The 22327-nt window shown below is 39.4% G+C and overlaps 2 protein-coding genes across 2 annotated transcripts in view; one reads left to right on the forward strand and one right to left on the reverse strand.

Moving 5' to 3' along the window:
- Positions 1 to 791: 791 nt before the first annotated feature.
- Positions 792 to 7101, reverse strand: slc6a19b (solute carrier family 6 member 19b). The gene is made up of 12 exons (XM_053327578.1): positions 6903 to 7101; positions 5771 to 5911; positions 5553 to 5690; positions 5276 to 5457; positions 5084 to 5194; positions 3999 to 4111; positions 3784 to 3912; positions 3525 to 3681; positions 3221 to 3425; positions 2972 to 3131; positions 1094 to 1256; positions 792 to 995 (listed from the first exon to the last, which is right to left on the reverse strand). The coding sequence occupies exons 1-12, from the start codon at positions 7099 to 7101 to the stop codon at positions 792 to 794; spliced, it is 1902 nt and encodes a 633-aa protein (XP_053183553.1).
- Positions 7102 to 9072: 1971 nt separating this feature from the next.
- The window catches only part of fhod3b (formin homology 2 domain containing 3b), a 93196-nt gene continuing 79941 nt past the window's right edge, over positions 9073 to 22327 (forward strand). The window contains exons 1-3 of the mRNA XM_053327440.1: positions 9073 to 9237; positions 15875 to 15981; positions 22256 to 22320. Of these exons, the coding sequence (XP_053183415.1) occupies positions 9073 to 9237; positions 15875 to 15981; positions 22256 to 22320 (337 nt within the window). The remainder of the gene's footprint in view (positions 9238 to 15874; positions 15982 to 22255; positions 22321 to 22327) is intronic.

The raw sequence follows: 22327 nt of genomic DNA on the forward strand, positions 1-22327 counted from the left end.
GACGTAACATCCGTGACGTCACCCATTGGTTTGTGGACTGCTGCTCGGAAGCCAATAGTATCGAATCTAGGCAGCGCCATCTTGAAAATTTCAGGTGCATTCTGGGAAAAAATGAACACGGATTTTACTTATATGGGCATGAGGCGGAGTCATGAACCCGCCTCATGGCGGGACCAACGGCGGAGCGGGAGGCTGCGATTGGTTGCAAGGGCTGGATCTCAAGGACATTGGTCAATCAACCTGTCAATCACAACGTAGCCACGTAGCCTGCTTTATCGTCAAATATAAAATCAGGGAGGCCAAAATGTCCCAAATGAACATCATACTGCATTGAAGAAGGCTTTAAACCAGCGATTGAGACCATAAACACATTTTGAAAACGTTTACTGAGGTTAGAAATCAAGTGAGAAGTTGGGTGAATTCTCCATTGACTTGTATAGACCCGGATGTCTTTTTGAACACAAAACGGTCGCCCCCTGGTGGCCTTTTCATAGAATGCAGCTCTAAGTTACTTCCGCATAGGCTTCTTTTCAGAGGACAGGAACTCCCCGCCTGAATGAAACCCAATGTAACAGCCACAAAAATGTTGCCTTTATGAAACCTGAGCTTGAGATTAAGGTGACTCATCTCCATAGTTTTTGTGGTGTTTTTGGATTGCATTGCATTAAATCATTCTAATGTATCAGCCTCTAGTGGATATTTTGTAAGTTTGCAGTATACGCTTTTACTGAATCCAGTAGAAAGTAGTAGGGAGTTATTGTCTAAATATTATCGAATTAATCAAAAGAATATTAGGCTGAGGTTTTTCTGATCACACTCTTAATATGAATTTGGTCAGAGATAAAATGGAGATCTGACTTATCACTCTTCCTTGGCTTTAAACATTTCCATACAGCGACTAAAGGTACAGCAATACTTGGAATTCCGGCCAATATGAAGATGATCACATAGATCCAGGTTGGATATGGCTTTTCTACCAATGTTGGAAATTGTTCCTGCAAAGACAGACAAAATGACATTTTGAGGTTTTGATAATACATTACTATATGTTTTACAAGCACAATATCCATAATGCTAGGGAGATCATATTTACCGATTCAGGATCCCAGGTTTTGTAAAGGACCTCTTCAGAAATTTTAGTAATTATGTAAAAGACCAAGATGAACAGCATAATGAGTGGGCTGATGATTCTCCATGATGCTTGCCAGAATATGTTGGGTTTGTGTCCAATCATGAACTTGATATCATCATTGAACCTATGGAGGCAAATCGATTGCATTATTAAGATGTGGACAAAACAGGGAAAATAATAACATATAAAAGGTGCTAAATTTTTAACATAAGTTCAAATGGTTGTATGAAATCTTCAGGCAACAATGTAATACCGTTTAAACTTCTGTGTGATGACTCAGCATTTCTTTAAAAGGGTGACAACATCCCGAAGGGCATTACCCATCACTGAGGGGGTTAAAATTGATTGAGGATTGATACTCTAAAAATACAAGTAACAATAAAACATTCTATGAGAGCTATTATTATGATGGTCACATCCTGTATATGAAAAGTAATTATATAATGTGTCTGGACTGTACAATTTATGGAGACAGACATTAGGAAGAAGCAGCATTACACTACATGAAAAAGTAGGTTTGTTTTATGTTCACAACCTCAGATCTTTTGTTTGAATGGATAAAGGCGGTGTGAAACCCATCACTACACGGAATGGTGCATAGCCTTAATGTTGCTAAGCTAGCAAGTGTCTTAGGGCCCCATCTTGGGGATGTCGGGCGTGGCGTGTCTTTGTTAGTTTCCCCAGGCGCAGTTGTCATTTTCTCGCCCTGTGCCCACGTTGTCTAAATAGCAAATGCACTTGCACCAGTCTGTGTGCCTATGGGCGTGTTGGTCTCAAAATGAGGTGTGGTCAGGCGCATTGGTGGCACGTTGCTATTTTTAGACAGAGGAAACTGACCAAAAAAAACAGGTCTAAAGTCACTAGTGCATATGTCACTGTTATTAAAGGGCACATCATCAAGAGTCCAATATGCTCTTAGATAGGTGGGTACGCAGCGCGCAGACACTGTGCCTGTTACGCACACACCGGCACGCAGCAGCACACTAACATGCAAAACATCACTAATAAAAGGACCACAATGTGAATTCATATTATGATGTAGGCCTACATCAACATATTTTTAAAAAAAGTCACAATGACGTGCCACTATGTATCAGAATCAGTCAATCGCAGTAATGATCAATGAAACTGTCAATGTAGTCATGTGACCAATTCTGGTAAATCCACCATCAAACTAATAATCCGCCAAGGTGACAGCGCGCCTGGATATTAAAGGGAATGAGAGATGACACTCTGATTGGTTTACTGTGTGTTATGCCCAAAACACGCCTATGATTAATGAGGGGGCCTAAGTCCGACCCTTTTAGACCATGCGCCTGGCACAGTGACCATTTTTCTGACGTTAAAATAGCAAAAGTGTATTTGGATACGCCCAAAAGGCACTTGCGCCACGTGCTTCACGTCATGCGCTATAGATCGTTAATTCAGGCCCTTAAAGTCTGTTTATTAAGAGTGTGTTAATCAGTTGGCCTTAAAAGTGTTTTCTTAGTCCATTTTAACCTGCAGAAGTTTCTGAAGGTTCATGAAATGTAAAATAAATTCATGACAAGGGAAAACAAGCTCAAAGTGTCTTCTGACGTCTCTACTGCTGAGCAGGAGTATGTTAAGTTACCAAATACCAATGTGAACACAAACAAACAGTCATAGAAAAACTGCCAGAGAAAATCATTTTTTGTCTGCTTCCAAGAGATTGATAAGAGAGTGAGTATTGTAACTATACTATGATATAAGTTATATTCCAAAAATAGGTGAAAAAGGGGGTCATCCTATAATCAGGGTCGCCTTATATTTTGGCTAATATAGTAGTTATAAAATACTATATTTGTATTTTAATATCACCTGTCTATTCCATATATGTATACCACTGAGAACATCTCGCAGAATGCAACTACTAGCAGAGGGATGGATCCTCCATAGGTGTCAAAGAGTGAAAGCCAATAGTTCCCTGAGCCTTGGAGAAATATCAGACCCACCAGACAGCAGAGCATGCATGTTACACCTGAAGGAGAGCAGATACTGTAATTGAAAAACATATACTGGAAATCCTTTTTCATGTAAAATGATACAGTACTGTAGTTGTGGACTTACCAGTGACAACTTCTTTGGGCCATGTCTTAGGAAAAACTTTGAGGTCTTGCAGTGGTACCAAGACTCCTTCAATGTTACCAAACATAGAAGACAGGCCGAGGCAGAAGAGCATTATGAAGAAAAGGACCGACCACACCGGTGAGAAGGGCATCTTTGTGATGGCCTCAGTGAACACAATAAAGGCTAATCCAGTTCCTTCAACTCCCTAAGCCCAGACAGCAGTACAACAAAGCATAAGATACATCATTTGAAAATACATTTGCTATTAAAATTGAATCTCCAGCCCCAGAAGATGAAATCTTACTTCACTGAGAAAAGTATTCAAATCGCAGGTCTTCAGATCTATCTCTTGAATAACTTCAGGATATGTTTCATTAAGATGTTGTAAAACTTGGTTGTAGTTGCTGTCAGTAATGTCGCCCTCAGCAAGATCAAACACATTGAGTAATGACATGATGTTTCTGAAACCCAGATTCATTCAGTTAAAAAAAGTTTTCACAGTTGAGGAAGAAGAAAAACATGAGATGCCAACATGATTTATTAGACACAAAGACATACTGTACCCAGCAAGACAGTTGTCAAATCTTTCTGTTGCTCTGAAGCCAATGATTGTGTAAATGACAGTGGCAGAATAGACAGAGGTGATACCATTGATGATAGAGATGATCACAGCATCCTGTTCACAATTGTTACTGAAAGAAAAATATTGAAAGTTATTTGTATGTTAACAGGAGAATGCATATACTTGTCACAGGGTTGACCATAATTCCAAACTTACTGCACTGAGTTGTAGCTGGAGAAGGAAATGAGACCACCAAAAGCCAGAGAGAAGGAATAGAAAACTTGAGCACCTGCATCCAGCCAGGTTGATGGCTTTGCTAGCTCTGACAACTGCGTATTGTAGACAATTATTGATTAACTGGTTAATTGCATTCCATGAGATATTCAGTATGATACACTCACAAGGAATTTTAAGGTTAATGCCTGTTCAAAGGACTAAATTTGATGTACAGTTGGTTAAAGATCTCGTAGACAGGGCTAACTGGATGATTCAAAATGCAATTATTCATTTTATACAGTAATAATCAAATAAAATGAGTACAGATGCAGCAAAACTGTAACATTGAAAATGTTCTGTTTATGGCAAATGTTTGTTTATTATATAAGATCCTTAGCAGCTCCACCACCTCTTAACCAATTTATAACAGTACATTGTGCCAGTTCAAGGTTAACAAGAGCTTCCACTAGAGGGGACTGTTGTGTTACATTTCAGTCTACAGCATTTTGGAAAAACTGCTTCTCAGTTAAGGCAGCCAGGATGTTGAATTCTTTACCCCTGAGTATCAGAGAGTGCAGTACCTTTTTTTTTAATTTTTAAGCACACATGGTGTGCAAACATGGTTGAAATACTCTCAGCCACTGAGCTATGAAACACTGGCCAGCAATGGTGCTAAGTGTCTGGTTGGAAATTGTACTTATGAACTGTCTTTAATGGTACTGGGTTGCTGATGGTTTGCTCCCTATTGGTAATCTATTATTGTTTTTCTGTTGGTTGTATTTTTTAATTTTTTAAACTGATCTATTATCTTTGTAACTTGTGCATCATCAGTGGCCTCTGCCCAGGGACCACAGATGAAAATTAGATTCTAGCTATATTTGCTGCAACATATGTATCGTGCATTGTCCCTGCTAAGTAAACAATAAAATAAATGTATAAATAAAATTATCTCAGTGATTAATGAACAATACTAAAACAGGGTTTTAATAATTTCATGATTTTTTTGTTTTGTTTGATGCATACTGATTTGTTGACTGTATGAAGTAAGTGTGATTGCTAAAAGTAATTTTAAAGATCCAACTTACATCTGGTGTAAAGAGAAACTTTATTCCACTCAAAGAGCCTTTCAGGGTCAATCCTCTAATCAGAAAAATTGTCAGTACCACATAGGGAAGGGTTGAAGTCACGTATACAGCCTCAGGAAGAAACATATTTCCAACATTATTGTTTAGTTATATTGAATTGTTTTCTATTATTGCAGAAAGAAAATGTTCTACCTTCCCAGTGGTCTCAATACCACGTATGATGCAGATATAGAGGAGAGACCACGCACAAATATGACATAACAGTATCCACCACTGTATCCCACCGTCCTCTTCAATCATTGCAGTTGTGTTTAGGGTCTCCCTGTACCAGAAGTAATCCACTGGAGAGCTTCGCTCACACTCTGAGACCAGGCCTGACAGAATTTAACAGCATTATGTGTCAATTAGCCAAAATGAAGAGATTCTAACCTCCGTGTCCATTCTACAGAGGTATAAGTTGTAGTGCTACCTGTTAAATTGGCGTTCATGGGACAATGGCTCCAAGGTAGAGGTTCTTGAAATGAGTTGAAAAAATACCAGAGAATCCAGGCAATGATGGTGTTGTAGTAAAGGCTGATTGTCAGAGATACACACATGGATGCAATACCTGCAAATACATGTTTTATAACAGTCTTTTAAAGCACCTGTCCAGGAATTATAGCAAACATTATGCAAAATGTTGCTTACCAATCCCAGTCAAATAAGGATGGATTGTTGCCCACACTCCTAAACTGCCTCTTCTCAATCGCTGACCAATGGCAAACTCAAGATGCAGAAGTGGGATTCCTTCAAGAACCAGCAGGATCAGAAAGGGAATCATAAATGCACCTAGGAGAAAATCAGAGAAACTGCTGTGTCAGTGTCCGGAAATATTTTTATATATTTTTTATATCATTCAATACAGTACTATTCAAGTGAAAATATACTTAAAATATCTCCACTGTTAATCATTTTTAATGCATGTGTAGTGATGCAGTCAGACATCTAATGCAGTTGGGTTTATAATGCAATGTGCAAGCCCTTTGCATTGAGCAATTTACAAGATGTCCTTGCCATTCAGAGGGTATAAAACGTTATCTTTGAGCTTTACACAGCTGAATGTGGTCACTTAAACTTACCATTTATTGACGTTACAAGGATATAGTCACTATTACATCAGCGGTCTTGTGATGTTGATCTTTACTTAACTTGGAGAAGGGTGTCTACTATTATACAGACCTCATTATCATAGCCAGTGATCTGTAACTGCAATTTAGTTCTACTCAGCTCAATTGAAAATACTTTATTCACCTCTCAGCAGGCATTTTGAAGACAGCTGGGTTGCAAAAATAAAAAGGATATGAATCATAAAATCACGACAAAAATCACACTTCATTCACAAATAACAATAAAAATTCAAAATATGTTCATGTGAAGATTGTTTAAAAAGCAATGGCAGACCAACACCATTCTATGCTATAAAGACACTTTACTATATGTAAAAAGTGTAAGTGCATTTATCTGTAAACTTTGGCTCCTACAGGCCTTACGACTTCCATAATTAAACCAAACTTTCTTCTGTTTGTTTTTCAAAAAACATGATAAAAGCTTTCTTGATGGCATTAGAGAGAGATTTAAATTATTCACAGAATGAAATGATGCACAACGAGTACAAAAAAAGCTGTATGAGAGCATGCATAATACTCATGCTCTTCTGGTAGCCCTGAATTGGCCAGGATGAGGTATGATTAATTATGTTTCCTCTGTTTAAGCAGTGGTATTAAAAGTACGTTATTAAAAATATGCAATAAGTTCTCTAAACAATAAAAGCATCACTTGCCTCCTCCATGACTCTGACACAAATAGGGGAAGCGCCAGACATTTCCAAGTCCCACACAAAACCCCACACAGGTCAGCATGTACTGGGTCTTGTTGTCCCATTTTGGTCTATCTCCAGCCTCTTCCTCCTCCAGCTCGTTTAGCTGCTGATGGGACAATATCCTGTCCTCCAGACCTGGATTTGGTAGTTGTAGCTTCATTATCTGTTAAACACTGTTGTATTGTACTGATACAATTGCACACTATACAGTGATGGAATGTAAGTTGTAGCTCACACTGTGAGATCCTAATATGTACTCAACCTCTGTAATAGATTGACTAGGCTGTGGTGTCAGAAAGCATCAGTGGAACGTGTGCAGCCTTTGAAGTCAGAGCTGAGTAGGAATATGCATGACTGTTAACTGGTGTCTTATCTGATGGGGAAGGGTCAATGCACAGATGTCACTGTTCTTGTGACTAAAATGCCATAAAACATATTGTTATAGCATTTTATTATAAGGTAATGCCTCAAAGGTTTTAGTTTCACTACGTGACTAAAGAACATTTTCTCTCTTTAAGGTTTCACAATTGTTCATGTCTTAAAATAACAGTCAGGTGCCCATATACATATACATATTGAAAGAGGGTTTCCTTGCTGTAATCATCCCCCTGTTCATACTGGCTAATAAAAGATGCCCTTCAAATGCACTGATCATGGGTCCAAAAAGTATTCACACAGTTTGTGCAAAAATGCATTTACAAGTTTATCTGAAAGCTCATTTGAGGCTTCAACAATCTGATTTAGTCATATCAAGTGGATATCTGCCACATTTACAGTCATTCTTTATGTTTCCTCAGACAGTGTTTCCCTGTTGAGCTACGATAGAAGTATAGTAACAAAAAAGAGTGACACAAGGCTTGTGGATTTTGGCCCACACCACTTACATTGTAAGTATATATCCTAATATACCAGTATGAACAGGAGGAATGATGACGGGAAGAAAAACCTATTTTGATGTTTATTTGGACACCTATTGTTATTGTTAATACTTAAAAAATTGTGAACCCATCCTTGAAGTGATACAGGCTGGGTTAGTCTTCGCTATCAACCTAAATATGTCTGTAGCACTGGGCATCCAAAACTATTCAATACTGAAAGTTGACATTGCATGCTTAGTCAGATTCATAGACTTGTTCACCTACTCTTCAATCTGATATTTTCTTTATTATTAGATCAGAATGACCCAATTTAGACTGCATTTCATTTAGGGAAAGTTGTTTTCTTTGTGTATGTGTGTTTAGAAAACATTTAAAATGTTTGAAGTTTGATGTCCTTTTATTAAATGAAAGAGTTTTGTAGAAAGATATATGAATATATAGGCTACTGCATATGTGGTTTGTGCAGTAAAGTATCAAAAGTCTATTGTTTTGGTTGCAGTGCTGAAACTCACCTGTATTGTGAAATTGTATAAAATTATCTAATCCATCCCACTTCTAGATATTTACCAGGTTTTGAGATACTAAGATATTTCTGTTGATACCTTGATATGGCGGAGGTGAATTACATTTTGTCAATACATAGTGCTTTTAAACTTTTAAAAAATGGATTTAAAATATCAGTAATGTACAGAATTTCCGTTTCTGTTAAAATACAGTATCTATCTATTAGCATATTTTATGGTTTGGTCCCTGCCAGCTTCGTCTTGTGCCCTTTTCATATTGACCACTGGAGGCCGCTCTTGCGCCTGTAATATGAGCTCTCTCGGCCGGCTGAGGTCTGGCTGCTGTGTCCCCTGGAAAGAGTTTGCGCTGGAGGAGGGAGCCGATTTTGCATCGCTCTCACAGACCAGGCGCTAAGTGTAGCAGTCCCGTTCGCAGTCTGCCCCAGTACTAAACTGTCCGCAATGCCAGTGGATACTGCCACCCCGCTCATTTCCACGCCGTACTGAGTAACCGTACCTCTCAGCGAGGTACCTTGGATCTTTACTTTTGGACTGCTGTGTACACTGTCCTGAGTCATCTGCGCTGCGTGAAGCGAATGGAGAAGGTCCAAGGATAACAGAGGGTGCAGGATTTTTCTACTGCAGAAGACCTGCCGGTGGTTCGCTGCCCGAGGGGCTGCGCGTCTGTCAAAGGCTTTGGTGTCGCGTCCACTATTTTGATCATCTAAATTCGCCTTGCATGGATACATCATGGCTACGTTTATATGCAGGGTGCAGTTCTTAGATGATACTGATCCATTTAACAGCACTAATTTCCCCGAGCCCACCAGGCCACCTCTGTACACTTTCAGGGAAGATATTCCTCTGATAAATCAGATTGCTGGAGTCCACAGGCTTCTAAAAGCCCCACAGAAGGTATGCAGTACATTTTTTAAATCTCACTTGCTGCTTTTTACACGTTGTACATGTTTCCTCTAAGCCTAGTGAAATTTACAACATAATTTCAAATTAATGATTAGCTATGTTGATAGGGTTACTACCAACAAAAACCAATGGACCATTGAGTCAGTGACTTTAGGTAGGCTGCTGATGTGAAATGCTGATGGAGCATTGACATTTAAACAGTTATTATATGCATAGTGTCAGTGTGACAGGCCTGTAGTGTGAGATGGGATATTTGGCTGATGTAGGTGATCTTGGACTGGACATCCATTATATTAATGTTTACCTACAACAACAACAACAACAACAACAATGATCCCTTTTCAGTTTACTCTCTTTTTTGTTTACTATTTATTATCTCCACTTTGGAAGAGCTATCAAAATGTATTTTGAAAATCTGCCTATGGATTTTTGCTTAAATGCTTATACCCTTATGCATACCATACAAACAAGCTAATGGACAATACACAATATATTGACATGACCTTGACCTAAAATGTTAGCTCAGCTTAGACTTCATCTTGTCCTCACCATAAATAATCTTAGTGTTGCATGTTAGGATACTACCAAGAAACAAAACATATGTTATGAGAAGAGCAGCCTACTTTATATTTGTGATGCTATGGATGAACATGAAGTCCACATAGGAAACCACTTCTGATGCTGTCACTATACAGTCTCAGAGTAGGTGGGGTCAAGTACCCAGTTGGTCAGTTGATAAGGATGAATGAGGGTAATCCCTCAGTCTGTGCCAGGTTTGAATTGGCAGAACATCTCATCAATCCATCCTGACTGTCATCACACATTTATCAATCCATTTGTGTTTTGGCATGTTGCCTTGTTGGCATATTCTGTTTTTTAATTTTTCTGTAAATCAACATTGTTGTTTTTTTTTTTTTTAGCTTAGCTGCATTATGTTGACTGTCATTGATTTTCTATCTTTCAGTAGGTGCACACATTTTTTCGGTTGCAAAAGTTGGCCTTCCCAAGATCTCCAACGTCATAGCCAGTTTCAAACAGCTTAAAATAACTAAATGTTCTCTTTAATATGTTGCAATTGCCCTGTTTAAGTTTCCCCCAAAGAAAGCCAGTGACACATAATGCAAGCATTTTCTTTTTCTTTCTTTTAGAGGGCTCTGGTTGCTGTATGTCTTGAGAATGTTGAAATCTACTTGTTGCCTTCTGATTAGAGCATTTGCATCCAAACACATTTCTAAAGGCCTCATTTACTGACCTGTGAATTTAAACAAAGCAAAGGAGAGTCTTTATTGAGCATTCATCTTAGTCTGGCCGTGAAGTCACGTAAATAGAGAGCTAATTTGAGTCTTTCTTCATTCTGTCAGATCAATGGTACTCCATCTTGTGTGAGTGGAGTCACGGAAGCCTCAGGATGCTGTGGATCACCACAAGCCTGGCTCTCATTCTACAGCCCACTCAGTCTGACCACTGTTTGAGAGAGGACAGGGGAGGGAAGCGGGCAGAATTAAAAACACAAACAAAGAGCTGATGTACTTTGCACAGGCAACTGGTCTCAGTTTAGCAGCAGGCCAGCCGCACCACAAACTAGACAGAGAGGGAGTACCAGTGGTAGGATCTGCATCGCCTGGTTAGTGATCTTTGGTCACATGGGCATTAGTGGTTAGCAGTAACTCGTGGAAGCAGCCACCGTGCTTTTTGTAACACAGACACTCAGGTGGATGACAGGACTGTGTCACCACATTTAAGTGGTGAATTTACTTGACTCAGAGGTGACTTTGATGTGACCTTGTAAATACCTTTGACGACAAACCTGTTGTCTTTGAGCTCCATCTCTATGGATGTACAGGTCAGCTTGGTATAAATAGCACACTGCTAACACATGGTGCTGAGGGAGTGAAAACCGCTAGCATATGCTGTCTCTGGGCTGTTCCTGTCAGTCTGCAGACTCCACAGGGGAAATGTGTGTATGTGTGGTTGTTTTGTGTATGTGTGTTTGGGGATGATTGGGTATGAGATGGCATCTTGACTATGCTGCTGTGCAGAGTCAAACATCAGTTAGGAGCAACTGTAAGAGTTAAGCATCAAAGGCTATCATGAGTAGGGGTCATATTTTATAGCCATGAAATGAAATGTTTTTTGCGTAGCAAACACACTTTGAAGTCAATTCTTTTACCCTGCGGCCACTTATAAAATCTCTTAAAAGTTCAAATTTATTTCAAAGAGGCTATTTGTGATAAATACATATATATTCAACAATACCATGTATAGCTGTAGCACCTCATCTATTAGTGTTTCTGTTGCCTCTGTAGATGGAAAATATGACTAGAAACTACCTCACTCAACCGGTTGATTTTGTGATGAATAAGGCATTTTCCTTGACAGATGATGAAGTGTGCATGCTGTTCAAAATATGCTGGTTATTCCAGATCTGATGTTTGTGTCAATACAAATCCATAGTTCAGTAGTCCTTCATATGCTTTCTTCTTCAGTGCTTTGTAGTCTGTGGCTTGGTGGCCCTGAGGCCTTGCATCAGTTTGCAAAGCATAGTTCAAGGAAGGGAAAATGTGACTAAGTCTTGGAGAATGGACTCTCACTTTAAAAATGTCAAATTTTGGGCTTGTTGTTTTCCTGCATTTTTTTTCAGAAATTACAGAGTCCCATAATGAGAAGTTATGTTAAATGCTGTAAAATACAGGTTCCTCCTTCATGCCTGTCAGAGCTCCTTTGAATTCTTTTACACATTGTTATGCAGAGTTGAGGTTTTGTTGGTCTCTGCATTTTGGAGTGTTGTCTCAGCAGAGGCTCTTTTCAGAAGAATGCAGCATCCGTGGACCAACTCATCCTCTGCATGCTTGACAGGAATTTAAGTTTACTGTTGTGGTTTCTCTTTCATGCATCAAGTGTGTCGTAATGTCTTCTAAATATCTTGCCTTCATAGAAAGACCTCATACCATTGTTACCTTTATCAAACAAACTCTAAACTTTTGAAGTGGTTTACTTTAAGTAACATTATGTAGAATTTAGTTCGCAGACAAAGATATGTAAGGCTGGCCAACGCATTAGAGTTTAAAATGTGCAAATTTCACAGATTATATGCTATCTCATCACAGATGTCTTTCCTCTGTGGAATACAAAGCAACTTGGAGTGAGATAGCATTTTTAAATTGTAAATTGCATGGTGTTTATTTTTAGTCCTTTCTGCCTTAACTGCCTCCCTGGTCAGTGGACCACAGTATGGTGGTTGAAGGGAGAGGCCAGACCTCAGTGTGTGAGCAGAGCGCTTGTGGTTACTTCTCTGGACTTGGCCATCACAGGGCCACCGTGGGTTCAAGTCTTGGGCGGGGGACAGCTTTGCTCCTGATAATCTGATAGTACTGTTCCTGGATTAGGGGCCATTTATGTACATCACCCTGGCCTTGTTATACATGGCAAGACATGTAATCAGTAACCCAGGTCGATTATATAACGAGAACCTAAAGTAACACCGGTTAGAGGATGGATGAGTGGATACATGGAAGAGTACATGAATGGTTTGATGTACTGTGCAGACTGGTATGGATTAATGGATAGATGGAGAGTTTGTGTGAACTTTATGCTTTATAAACTCTTGGTCTGCGAGTCAAAAGCTTAAGTGGGGAAATGCATTTCTTGGTTCCACAGATGGCTAATTACTGGTTACAGCTGCAACTTCAGGCCAGTGTTTTGTCTATTTCAGGTCGTGATGCAGAGCATAAAGCTTAAAGAGAACAAACACTTTTTTGTTGTTGTCCAATCCATGCAGTACTTAGTATAATATGAAAACCTAAAAGATATACAAAGAGTTCCTGCCAGGAAGATAATTAATGAACTCTTGTATGTACTTTTCTGTACATTCTGTTGCTGATTGAGGTGTCACAATATTGGAAAACTTGTTACTTGCACTGTTACTTCCATGAAAGGTTTTATACTTTAGAAATATATTGATATAAGTACTTCAATCTGGGAACAGTAGCAGCATTTCATTTGGAATAATCAAAAGATGAAATGGATGGTTAGAATAAAAAGCAGTGACACCACAAAATCCTTAAAGCAGCTATAGTCAATATTTTTATTATAGCAATGTATCAAATGGCAATGTGTAATATGAGAGCTGTTTTTTATAGTGAATAAACTTACAGAGCTCACCTCACCTTTACAAAGCTTTGTATTGAGTTTCAGCTCATTGTTTAGCTGCCCAGCCTGCAACTTTACTGTTTGAGTCCCCTCTCACACATAGCATTGTTTTTGGCTTTAGCAGGCAGCTATTTTCAGCTAGAATACACTACCTGCTCAGGACCAAACAGTAAACAGACACAGTTTTCGACAAATTGGTGAACATTTAGCATTCTGTTACAGTTGCTCTGTAACTGCTGGATGTGTATAAATAAGCAACTGTTCGCAAAAGTTAATGTCAATGTGTTCACAACTTTTCTCCAGATATATTACAGGTTTAAAAAGAAAAACTAAAGAATGGTGACTAGAAAATCATATAAAAGCATTTCCACGTGGTTTCATTGACAACAATCTATGGCAGGCATAGTTCACAGCAGCTGAACTATGCCTGTTGGTGTTGATACTTTACTGATCAACCACAATGAGAGCAACGTGTAACTAGTAAGAAATGTTGCGTATTTTGTACAATTGTAGATATTAAGTAGTGTCTTAAGATGGCGTATTGGAATAAAACAAACATTCAATATGAGAACAGGCTTTCCTTAGTTTGGTTTAGAGTCTCCCAGGTTAGGTTCCAGCCACTGGTCAGCATATATGATTTAGTGTGTCTTCACCTTCATGCTGCATTTCATATCACTGTCACACCCATTACTTTCAAAAACATGTCAGTCCATAGGCATAAAAATAGTGAGTCTAACTCTGGTACTTGTGTCTGGATTTCCTGTCAGTTCAAAATCTGTCCTGTAATCTGTAGAAGCACTCACTTCCCTCCTCTATCTTTGTACAGCTTTGTGTGCTTTTTTTTCTCTCTGTCTACCTGTCTCCTCTTCTCTCTATCTCTGTCTGTGTCCTCAGTCTGCCTTACTGTAAGAAGATCATAAACAACTATCTAAATATGACTTGTCACTGTCTTAGAAACAATAGGATCTCCTCAGCGATTAAAGTTCTTGGTATATGTTTACTGCATCGGACTCATGCTCTGCCTCATCTCTGGTGTCCTCTATAAATGAAGATGTTCAACCCTATAATCATTAGAACTATTATATTACCAATAATCTTTTGGTTCATCACGCATGGAAAGCAATCCAGACAGCTCAGAGTCAAAGAGAGTTGGAGAGAGACTGAGAGTTATTCTAACCAACCACATATTTTGTTTCAGTTCTCAAGTATGACACGGTCCTTGAATGCTGTAGTGCAGTAATACAAACAGAGTGGCTGAACAGATCAAAGCTGTCAGATCTATAATGTCTTTCCAAGCCTTTTTTCCTTCATGTTCAATTAAGTTACTGTCTGTGGGAGGAAATCGAACTGCATCAGACCTGGAAATAAAAGGTCTAATTCAAAAAACACATGCTTTTACATGTATACATGTGTTGCTCGTCTTTCATTGAAATAAGACAGTTCTTGCTGGCTGCTTATTTGGGGTGTGTAAATTGTAATTTAAGTAAATCTCAGTCTCAGTCTATTACAGTCTCAGCGATACTAGAAAGCCCTCAATATGAGCTGACAAGAAAAGACAAATTTATTGTGTTCATTATATTTGTCAGCTGTACAGTATGTTGTTTATTTAGACATCCTGACTGTTGATGGAGCAGTGCAGTGCAGCTCTCACCAGTCATATGTTTGCTCCTTGTATTTGTTTTCCTGTCCTCTGCTTCACTGTCGGAGCCGCTGTCCTGCAGAGCTGACAGATGCAGAATATAAATGGGTTTATATCTTGGAGGTCAACTAGCCAGTCAAGACCAGACAATCATACCTCCTCTGTAAAATCATCTCTTGTGATAGTAGTTTATTACAGAGAAAGACAGAGGAGAGATAAGAGGCACCACACTGCCATGCTGCTCCAAAATCTGCATGACATCTCTCTAACCTTGATCAGATTGTCATTGTAAAGCGCTGACAGAAGCTGATGAAAGGTTTCTCTATGGTCCACTGCAGACTAGACATATAAACCTAAAATACATGGCGCATTTGGCCTCTGACTCATAAAAATAACAGAGCCTTTGTCATGCAACTGAAGACGTAATTCAAAGAATGAAAGTAAATACATTTTTTACCACGTTGGGATTAATATAGATGTGGCTACAACTGAATATTTTATTGAGGCAACTTCTGAAGAGGTCCATGCCATTTTAAAAATAGAACTCCTAGTTGTCTCGCTCACAGCTTGGGAGAAGTTGATGTTGCAAAAGTTTGATATCAAATATGATTATAATCGTAACAACATGCTGAGACCCCATATCTTGTAGACCTGTGTGGTCTTTGATCTGATCAGAATCTGTCAGCCACTATTACAGACCTTCTATGGCTTCCCAGCATCAACTGACTATAAACATCCTCTACATAATGTTCACATTTTGAAGGCATTGTAAAGTGTAAATATGATCTTCAGAGGGCTGAAGACAAATCAGTGTTCAACTCATGTCTCTCTCTTGTCTAGCCTGATGACTGCGCCCTTCAGCTGTCCCATAATGGAAGCTATCTGGACTTGGAGTCTACCTTGGCAGAGCAGAAAGATGAACTGGAGGGATTTCAGGAGGAAGGAGGGTAAGATAACAATCACGTCTGTCTTTAAATGTTTCTGTCTCATTCTCTCACTCTGTATCTTTTTCGGTTGTCGTTCACCATCATCACACACAACATGATAAGAAAAAATCCCTGTTACTGCAACAAAGTGAAAACTTTCTTTAAAAACTAGTCATATAATCCCTGCTGTTCAAAAATTGCAGCTGGGATTTGTGCCAGAGCAGCTCGGATTGAAAACTCAAGGACTGGCAATGCCTACCAGGTGCATAATGTATGTTACATGCCAGATGTGATTGTCAAGGATTGTTCACGTTTGATGTGATTAAATTAGCTGTAATGATAATAATAAGAATAAGGCGTTTAGTTCATACCACACTTTTTATTCATAGTAATAAGAGCTAACATATAAACCAGAAATAAAAATATATTATTCAAGAGTGAGTAACTTGATGTCTATTACAACAATATGGCATTTAAAAACACCCCCCACATTTCTCTGCTCATAGTCAGACTTAATCATGTTCACTGTGATTGCTGTTTTTAGAGGGAGACATAAAAATGCAGATAGAGAAAAAAACCTCTGCATTTAAATCCTTGGCCATGGTTATATGTATTCATAATCTGCTTGCCATATTCCTTTGCATAATTTGATTCTATTACAGCGATTTCAATCATAATGATACCCATTTCATTCCAGGATGAATTAGTGAAATAATCCCTTTCCTGGGCCTCAGCTGATTGAGCTCCCCAGCCCAAAAGCTGATCTCGGGAGATGGCTGGGGTCTGTCAAAGAGTGAGGGGACAGTCTGTATCTCACCTTAGGGACTCTCAGGTTCAAAAGTCTTTCAACACTTTGAGACTCTTGGGGGAAATGAATGTCAGTACTATTATCCTTACTAACTCATCTGTGAATCTGTCACCAAATGTCTGAATCAGGTTATGTGATTTTTGTCTGTGGACAAGTCAGTGGAAGTTCTTCTTAAATTATGATTATATTTAAAAAGAAAGAAAACACATGGTTCTCTCCTCTCTCACTGACAAGATGTTAAAGCATTTCCATGGCACTCAACCAATCGTGTCCCTTAGAATACCTGGCCTCCCTGGCTGAGGGGCTGCAGTGATGTCATCTAAACCCCTTATGAGGTATAGAAACATTTCACGAGCCTCTCACCCTCATCCCAATTGAATGTTACCTCAGTGCTCTCATTATAAGTGGCCAAACTACATTTGAACACCTTTCATCATGTAACTTAGCTTCTAATTTAGCTGTGTTGTTTCCCTGTAATATGAAGTTAAATCAGGCTTTGTCTGGACGTAACTCCTAGACCTGGAGGGAGAAGAGAAAGGTTTAAAATTGGGCTAGTTTCATTCCTGTTTCATTCACTTTCTTTGGCCAGTTACTTTATTGACTCCATATGTTTTTTCATGTACTGTTGAGTATGTTGATATATCATTCATGTGCCGGCCACTTTAGATGATCACAAACCAAAGGTTGGCATGAGATTTCCTGGTCGACTGGACCACAAACATGTACGGATTTATTTGTCTAACTTGGAATTCATAAGCTGCTCTCTGGCTTGGTGTTTCTATTGGACGTTGAGAGTGCCTCAACTTCCCAGTTCCATCTGAAATTGTTGGGAGCTTATGGGAGGCTATTGAGAGCTGTGAGGTTAAAGTGGTCCACTTCTTCTCTCATCACAGATTGAGGCTGCCAGGGTCTGTGTGGTGCCAGCTGGCACAGGCTGTTATGGATGTGTGTCATTAAACCTACACAGTGTTGTCTGAGGAGGCTGAAGGTGAAGGTGGTTTGCCAATTATTTTGTAAAAATAGGGCAGTTCTGCTTGCTGGCTTTTTATAGCGATGATGTGCCCAGTATTACAGCCTGCACTGCTCGGCACTGTTGATTTGATTATTATTGAGCTAATAAAAAGTCTGATGAGGCATTTCACCTTAACTTGTTTCATTTTATTTTTGTCAGACCCCCAAAACATTTAACCTACAGAAAATCATTTGTGTCATTTCCCAGTTTTTTTCTCTAGATACAACAAGTTAATCTCAGTTAACACCCTCCTCTAACTCCAGTTAACAAGTAAAATGGTGCTTTCATTATTTTTGTTTTAAGCTCACTAGCCCAGCCACCACCACAGGCAAAGACTGTTTCATCCAGTGCCTGAGTTCCTGCACTCTTCTGATCATTGGCCATTGAATCCATCTGTAATTGATATTAATGACAGGTTACATTCCTGAGGCGCCTGTGTCATACCTAGTGTCTTTACAATCAGATTAAAGTATGATCCTCTGACAGAGCGCTGCAGAGCCAGGAGATATCCATGTCACGGGAGCTTAAGGGCCATAATCACTTCCACACCATGTTATGAAGCTCAGCTATAGGAGATTGTGACTCATAAATCCCCTGTCCCATCTCTGATATAGTCTAACTTCAAGTTATAAACTGACCATATAGCCCAGACATGTGCTCACACATATCTGCACAGTTTTTAGCTAGTCAGTGTGTCATTCAGGTTTCCAGTTATGATAGATTGATTGAACCACATACACGCAATTTCAAGCATTTGTAGCCCTGAGCCGAGGTGGAGTATGGGGGACGTAGTTAGGATCAGATGGCCTGACATGTGCTCAGAGACATTTATAGACTTTGAATATTTTTGTGGATTACATGGATTGAAGAGTGGGAGCCTGTTTCAGTGTTTCGGGGGAACTTTGGTCTGATGTTGTAGGAAAAATGGTGTATTGAACTTGTGTGTGGAGTTTTGTGCTGGGCTCAGTGTTGTTTTTGCTCAGATATTTGACAGTGATTGACAGATGATTAGTAAAGTTTTAAGTCCTCAAGGACATATTCCCTGGCTTGTCTTTAGAAGATAATATGAGGTGCTGTTATTGACTGCATAATTGATTCAGCATGTGAAATTCGTATAGCACAGAAGAAGACACGTTTTAGCATTTTGCTGCCTTGGTACATGAAGCACATCTTAAAGCCAACCGTTTTCAGCTGAGTATGCCATTCTTGGTTTTATTGAGTGTTCTTGATGTGTTCGACAACCAATTACAAGTCAAGCATATTAAAATCTGCCTGTTCTGTCTGCGGAGGCCTCAACTATTCAGAGTTTCTCATCACATCCTTTCATCTCTCTTAGGACAGCTCCGCTTTCATTATTTTCATTTTTTTCTGACCCACTTGGACATTGTTTCACAGATATTTGCGGCACACAAGATTTTCATTTGGAGGAGGGAAAAAAGTGCATTTGAAAAGAACCAGAGGAATTGTCAAACACGGTACAGTTTAAACGTCAAGGAGGGAAATAAAACAACAGTTATGTGTGTGTGTGTGTGTGTGTGTGTGTGTGTGTGTCAGTGTGTCGGACCTAGTCAATGGTTAGTGAAGTAGCCCCCTCTCAAAGAAATAAACCCTGCAGATAGATTCTTTGTCAAATTCTTGAGCATCCTTGGCGTTCTCGGGGACTGCAGATCCAAGAAGTGCTGAGTCAGTAGACCTCTGTGGGGCCTTCTTGTCTGGCATTAATTGGTCTTTGAGGGGAAGTACTGGCTTTACTGTATTCCAAGTATGTGTGTTCACTTTCTGCGGGTACACATTTTGTGTTGTTTTATAAACAGGGCCAATAATGCTCCCTTAGATAAAGCCAGAGAGCACAGAGCTGGCAGGCGTCCACCGGTCCAGTCACTGCTGCTTTTGGTATATGGATTAAGACAGAGCTTTATGAGGGTGCTATACAACAGCACACTTATGGGCCAATGTACACGAATAGAGAAGAAAATAATGTGGGGTACATACTTGGCAGGTATAGTTAAGTCAAGTTTCACAGCTGCATCCTGTTTGTAACATTCAATAGGCAAAGTGATGATGATGAATATCAGATTTATGCCATTAAGGAAAAGATTTATAGTGCACTCCTTTTCATGTTGAGATGAAATAAAAATACATTAATAAATACATAAATATATTCATTTCATTGGTTTTAAAGCCATCTAGGTTTGACAATTTGCCCTGGGTAATGGTCAAGTTTTATTATTGAAAATAGGCACAATTATTCAAATGATATCAAGCATGGTATTTCAGAAGCATAATGTTGAACATGATCTTTTAGGAACAGCAATCAGATTTAATGGGACTCTGGCTTAGCTTGATTATACAATACCACCACTAAAAAAAACCTCAGAACATTCTGGCACAGAAGAATGTAGGACTAAGAAAGAACCAGGGAGTTTAGTAGGTATTATATCCCAACATGTAGTCAATTTGTTTGGCAGACATTCTTTAAAGTTATCCTTATTTCAGTAACTTTGGGCTCCACCTTTTACAGGCCTGCAGCACTGTCTGTGGGAGTGTCCAATTTTCCTTTTTAATTGGTGAGGGGGGTCTGAAAACCTCACTTATATTCCATGCACGTTTGTTTAATTTGATAATGAGCATGTAGGCCTGCATAGCCTCAGGTCTTGGTTAAGTATAGGGATACTGGTGGAGTGAAGCAGAGAGAAAGCAGACGTTTGTGACAAAACGACTCTGGTTACCCGTTTGCCTCAACAGCATCACAGAGGATTAAGTTCCCGTGTGCCGTCTCATCTCATCGGTGAAGGTCCGTGTTGACAGATGTTGCTCCTGTGTCGCCTCTGCTTGTTGTCGGATATTATATTTGATAAACAGTGAGCGTATACAGACTTCCCCTGCCATGTAATCTGCTCGTGTGCATGTCAGTGCAGTCCCCCACTGACTGGTCGGGGCAGGAAAGATGTCAGTGTGTGTGTCTGTGTGGATGTATAGAGCAGTTGTGCGGTATTGCTGCTTGTTTATGGTGAGGCAGCAGTATGATCTGCCGTCTATGCTGATCGGCTTTTTTTCTCTCTGTTAGACCCACTGCTGCCTGATTGTCACTAACAGTGACAGTCCACTGTTGGCACTGCGCCAGTCGGAAAAATCACACAGCCTTTGTGCAGGCGGCATAAAAGCCCATTTGTCAGAGAGACGAATAAGGGGGGAGGGAGGGGGGGGGGTTGTGCAAGTCTACCTGCTGTGCTCTTGTCTACAGTTGTGTCTACTGGGTTTGTTTATATGCTTCTTTAACTAGCCAGGAGGTTAAAAGTACAATCTGTGATCCAAATGTGGACAAAAGGATGGCCCTACCATCAAAATTCAAAACACACTGAAATATACTATGACTGAGACACAACTAAATCTGAGTTGTGTATTTTTTCTAATGCTCTTATAGGATTGTTTTCATTGGGAATGAAAACATATGTTCTGTGTAGTGCTTCTATTTTTCTATCATCAATAAATCCCATGAAACAACAAAAGCCACCAATTAATCGACCCCGCTAATGAGGCTTGTGTCGCTATTGTAAAGCATGATATGATTGCTCTGCATGTCGTCTAAAAATACATCAATGAGCCACACCATCTAATCAGATCACTGTTGAGCCCACATAAACATCTTAATGCTGGAAATACTCACTAGCAAACCAAATGTGTACTGTGAAGTGCACTATTTATTTCGGTCGACAAAAAACTATAAATAAAGTATGTGACCTCTTTTTTTTTTTTAAGATTGACGTCTTCATTAGGAATAAATGGTCTTTTGCTGGGATTTGTTTAAATTCACACAAAAAAAAATACAATCCTTTAAAAATCCCAATTTGTATTTATAACTTCATACACAAATAACAATGGGCTTCTCAGAAGGAAAATTACCCTTTACAGGTCAACAAACTACACGGCTCCTCTTTTTACTTTCACTGCTGAATAGCATTGTGGTGCATTGTTAGCAGTTGACAGGATCATGATCGGGTCATATCTCCATTAACACGGGGCAGAGTTGACTCCAGAGTACTCCCATCCCTCATGTTCACCTACACAAACCTTTTTTTTCTGTTCTGTTCTTTGACTTGCTCCCTGTTATGTTAAAACTGCATGAAACATTGAGAATGAATGGTGTGATTTGTTGAAAAGATTTAAGCTTAAAGATTATTTTGCACTTTTCACAGCAGCCATGCAGCCATTCAGCTATGATTTCTTGTCAACACTTGCCTACTTCTGGCATATTGATGGCTCCCTTAGATTCAAAAAGATGTTCCATTTTTTTTATCATGATACAATAACTATATAAAACTGTTGTGTGCACACTACCCTTGTACAGACACATCAAAGCATACATGCACACACACACACACACACACACACACACACATATTGAAATAATCACAGTGATCCCAGTGTCCCTGTAACATTTCTCTTTCCCTCCATTTATCCTGCTTTCTTCACAGGAGAGGCAAGAAACACAGCATTATTCTCCGAACACAGCTGTCAGTCAGAGTTCATGCCTGCATCGGTGAGTA

The sequence above is a fragment of the Scomber japonicus genome, chromosome 10 (assembly GCF_027409825.1).
Source record: "Scomber japonicus isolate fScoJap1 chromosome 10, fScoJap1.pri, whole genome shotgun sequence".
Lineage (NCBI taxonomy): Eukaryota > Metazoa > Chordata > Actinopteri > Scombriformes > Scombridae > Scomber > Scomber japonicus.